This window comes from Atta cephalotes (genome assembly GCF_000143395.1).
Source record: "Atta cephalotes unplaced genomic scaffold scaffold00029, whole genome shotgun sequence".
Taxonomy (NCBI): Eukaryota; Metazoa; Arthropoda; class Insecta; order Hymenoptera; family Formicidae; genus Atta; species Atta cephalotes.
Window position 1 is genome coordinate 2,908,345 of NW_012130093.1, and position 4,148 is coordinate 2,912,492.

The 4,148-nt window shown below is 30.0% G+C and overlaps 1 protein-coding gene across 1 annotated transcript in view; it reads right to left on the reverse strand.

Moving 5' to 3' along the window:
- Window positions 1–393: 393 nt before the first annotated feature.
- Window positions 394–4,148, reverse strand: part of LOC105620791 (histone-lysine N-methyltransferase eggless) — a 15,791-nt gene continuing 12,036 nt past the window's right edge. Inside the window, exons 9-14 of the mRNA XM_012202279.1 lie at window positions 2,947–3,291; window positions 2,579–2,746; window positions 2,196–2,504; window positions 1,811–2,100; window positions 1,223–1,547; window positions 394–882 (exon numbers count right to left, since the gene is read on the reverse strand). Coding sequence (XP_012057669.1) covers window positions 676–882; window positions 1,223–1,547; window positions 1,811–2,100; window positions 2,196–2,504; window positions 2,579–2,746; window positions 2,947–3,291 — 1,644 coding nt within the window. The 3' untranslated portion in view covers window positions 394–675. The remainder of the gene's footprint in view (window positions 883–1,222; window positions 1,548–1,810; window positions 2,101–2,195; window positions 2,505–2,578; window positions 2,747–2,946; window positions 3,292–4,148) is intronic.

A 4,148-nucleotide genomic window follows, 5' to 3' on the forward strand; every position in this document is an offset into this window, starting at 1 on the left:
TTTTGCTAAATATTTTGATCTATTTTATAAGGTACATATTGTTTGTTATTAATTTATAAATCCTGAAAATTTTTATACATTTTTATGTCATAAAGCATATTATTCCATATTGAATTTGATATTTTTGTGGCGACAATGGATTCCTTATACTCTTAAACAAAGTGCTACAAAGTGCTTGAAAAATACTTGTGTACTGAGTTGAATTTTACGATGTATAAATTGCGATAAAAAAAATAGTATGTTTGTAATGCTAACGTGTAACGTGTCTAATGGATGCTAAGAATGTACAATCAAAAGTAAAGCAAATACAATACATTATTGTTATGAACTACTTTCATTTTCTGTGACCAATCGATATCATATTTCAAAAAGGAAGTAAAAAAAAGAAAAGAGAAATATATTTTTTTATATATAAAATTACATTTAAATATCTACATGAAATTGTATTAATTAGTAATATGACACATCTACAGAATTCATAAAAAATGAAATCGCACATTTTTATGAAATGTTTTAAAATAAATGTATGTTTCATGTCTTCGTGTATTTGCTCATTTGTATCATAAATTTTTTTCGATAAAGATAAATAATGTCTGTAGTATCAATTGTTGACTTTGCTAAAGAAAACAAATTCTATTTACAAAGAACAAAATTTATTACCATAAAATGCACAGTTCACAGAAGACGACCTCTACAATTAGCTGCACCGCATTTGCAAATGATCACTTTGCCTGGTATACTTCCTACATCATAACTGTAATTCCATGTAAGCTCTTGTCCAGCTTTTATATATTGTAACGCGAAGAAAGCTACCCATGGAAAACGCACATCATGTGTATCAACAAACACATTTTGTACAAATACATTTGGATCGCAAGAGTGCTGAAAAAGACAATTTTTATGTGTATAAGAATGATTTATATTAAACATTATAATTCATAAATATTTGAAATTGGAGAAATTATACTAATTAGCAATATGATAAGTCTACATAATTCATAAAAAATCAAATCCCACAGATTTTTATATATTTTAAATAAATATTTAAAGAAATATTTTAAAATAAATGTATGTTTCTCATGTTAAAGATATCAAATCACATGATTAAGGATGTTAAATAATTTCGTGAAATTTTAAAACATTCTGAAAAATTCAAAGATCATTTTTTTAAATGATAGAAAAAAATAGAAAATTAAATACTTTGTAATCTTTTGTCACTTACATTCAAATAACGGCCGATATTTCCAGTCGTTTTAGCATCCATAATATAAACAGCTTCGTCTTCACCGAAATAATCTCTCACAGATTTGAACGTCAGTCTTTCTATTTGGTTTGGTTCTAAATTAGGTTCGAATCTACTTGGCTCTCTTCTTACGTCATTTCTACTATCATCGTCGTCACTGATATTAATCATATCCTGATGTTCATTAGTGGATGATTTTGCTGTATTTTCCAAACCTCTTGTAATACTTTCATCATCGCTGTTTTCTTCAGATACATCTGGTTGATTGTCTATTTCGTGTCTTTTCCGTTTCCTCAGACGTTTCCTAGTATTATAAAGTTCTTTTACTAATTTTTTTCATTTACACAAATTTATATGATAGTTTAGATAATTGTTATAATAATCATAAAAAGAAAGATTCTTAAATATTTCATGCAATAACAATAGTCCAAGAAATTAATAATTATGTATAATATACTTATATTAAGAGACGTGCAATTATGGTAGTGTTTCACGCATAAGTATATTTTTTAAATAAAATAAAGTATGTTTCATAAGTTAGTAGTATAGAACACAACGGATACTTACCTAATCGACGAAGATTCCGCGGTTGTTTCTAACAAATCATTATTGCAAGAAGCCACATAGCTGTCAATATTGAAATCTTCATCCGAATCATTAGTACTTTCCTTTGTATTATCCTCTTCCTCGTCGCTTACATCAGCTTTTTTTTTGTTGTCATCTTCTGTAGATGACATTAATATTTCTGGTTCGAGAACATCACTTTCATAACCTTCCTTGAAACCTTCTACTACTTCCACATAATCTAACTCTGCCAAATATTCGTCACCATAATTTTTACCCCCTTCGTTTGCGCCCTATATAATATAAAATAAAAAAAAGCAGATATAAAATAATAAATGAATACAGATAGACAAGTTTAAGAACTGAGATTGGTATATTTATTCCGTACCTGTTCGGTAAGTAATCTTCCTGCGTAAATGCAGATAAAAGCACCATGGGGAATATCATTGAGGCATCTTATGCCCCAACCACGCGGTCCTGTTTTAAACACTTGCAATTTTAATCTAAGCGGATGCTGTACCACTCTGTTGAGACATGTTTTTACAGAACACTTGCATCCCGAGTTACATTCGTAAATTCCTGTGGTCACCGGTTCTGGCAAGCGTTTATAAATATAACCAACAGCGCTGTTTGGCATTTTTCCTCCCAAAGTTGCTCCTTGTATCGTTAGCTGCCAGCATTGGCATTTCTCTTTATCCTATGTGTCATCACAGTAAAGCAAAATAATGCATAAATTCACATTATTACGCACGACTTTGTACGATTTTATACCTGACAATCGTCTTCGCAATCGCAGCTACATAAGAATGCAGGATCTAGATTTAGATAAACACCTTCCGTTGGCTCCCGACGCGTAGTGTATCTTATAGTATCCGGCTGAGTGTGATCCAAGTCATTTACACATGGTATCGGCACATTTTCCACGCCATAACTGAGATCCTTTTAAATATGAAATCACAGTCATATTTTCATATTTTTTTAATATAATTTTTAATATCTATATAATTTTAATATATCACAACACAATATATGAATATTCTAATATCTATGAGAAATTATTATAGTAATAGTTTTTGTTCACATTAATCTATCAATTATGTCATTAGATAAGTCTTTATATTTTAATTTTGACGACTTACTTTGATATTGATAAAACATTTTTCTACAACGAAGTCAGCGAAAGCGCGCACCCAATAATCAAAATCAAATAGATCGACAGATAATGTACTATTGGTAATGCGGAGATAACGATGTAGCTCTTCCATATTTCGCAATCTGACGCCGCACGGTGTCTGATATAATATAACTTTCTTGCCCTTAGAGAATTTGCAAAGTTGACGATGCCAGCCGCACAAAAGCGGAATAGAGAGTGGAGAAAGCCCTTTTAAATCGTCATGTGAAACCTTGATACCTTTAATACATCTTGGCCCACATTTGTGGGCAACGTATTTCTTCGGTTCGTATTTCCTCTGTGTATGATAAAACTAAAAAAATGAACAGCATAAAAAATTAATATTATATTGATTAATTATAATATGCTAATATATGCAGAGAGAAAAAAAGAGAAATTATATAATTGTACAATTTTTCTGGCAAAAATTTTTCTTAGAATTAATCATATATAAATTTCCCAATTTTTTAAAAATGTATAATTTTATAACTTTTTAACAAAATTTCTCAGAAATAAAACACTTTCCAGAAATGCTAAGAAAGCAACGTCTTTCTCAAATTTCTTACATGTTACATATATAAATTCTGAAATATAAGATTTTATAATAATTTTTGAAAAAACTAATAAAATTTGAAGAAATTTACATTTTGCCTGTTATCACAAAATGTTACCTTGCACTCTATCGTCTTCTAAAGAAGTGAATGTCAATTGCACAATACCTATTTTTTTTTGGAGGTGCTCCTGAAATCGCTAAAATAACTAAAACCTATCATATTCATAGATATTACATGATCTCAGCGATTATTCCATCAGGGACACTACAAAATATAGTGGATATTGCTTTTTAAAAAATGCTTTTTCTAGAATTAAAATACATACCAGGTGTACCAGCTTAAATCCGCTGTTTGCTCATAGGTGGCATTAGTGAGCGTACAAAGCTACCCTGGGCACACAACACACTTTTTTTTATGTGTTTGACATCTGTCAACATTAACCAATGCACATCATCAGCAATTTCATACAACAACATACATTTTTTCTTTCGTAATCATGTCTAGTTTTTACTAAAAAAAAGACATATGCGGGAAGCTTTGCTTTTCTGTTTCAATTTGAAGAAATCGGCTGCCGAATCGCATCAAATGCTTGTGGAGGTCTATGGCAACAATTTAT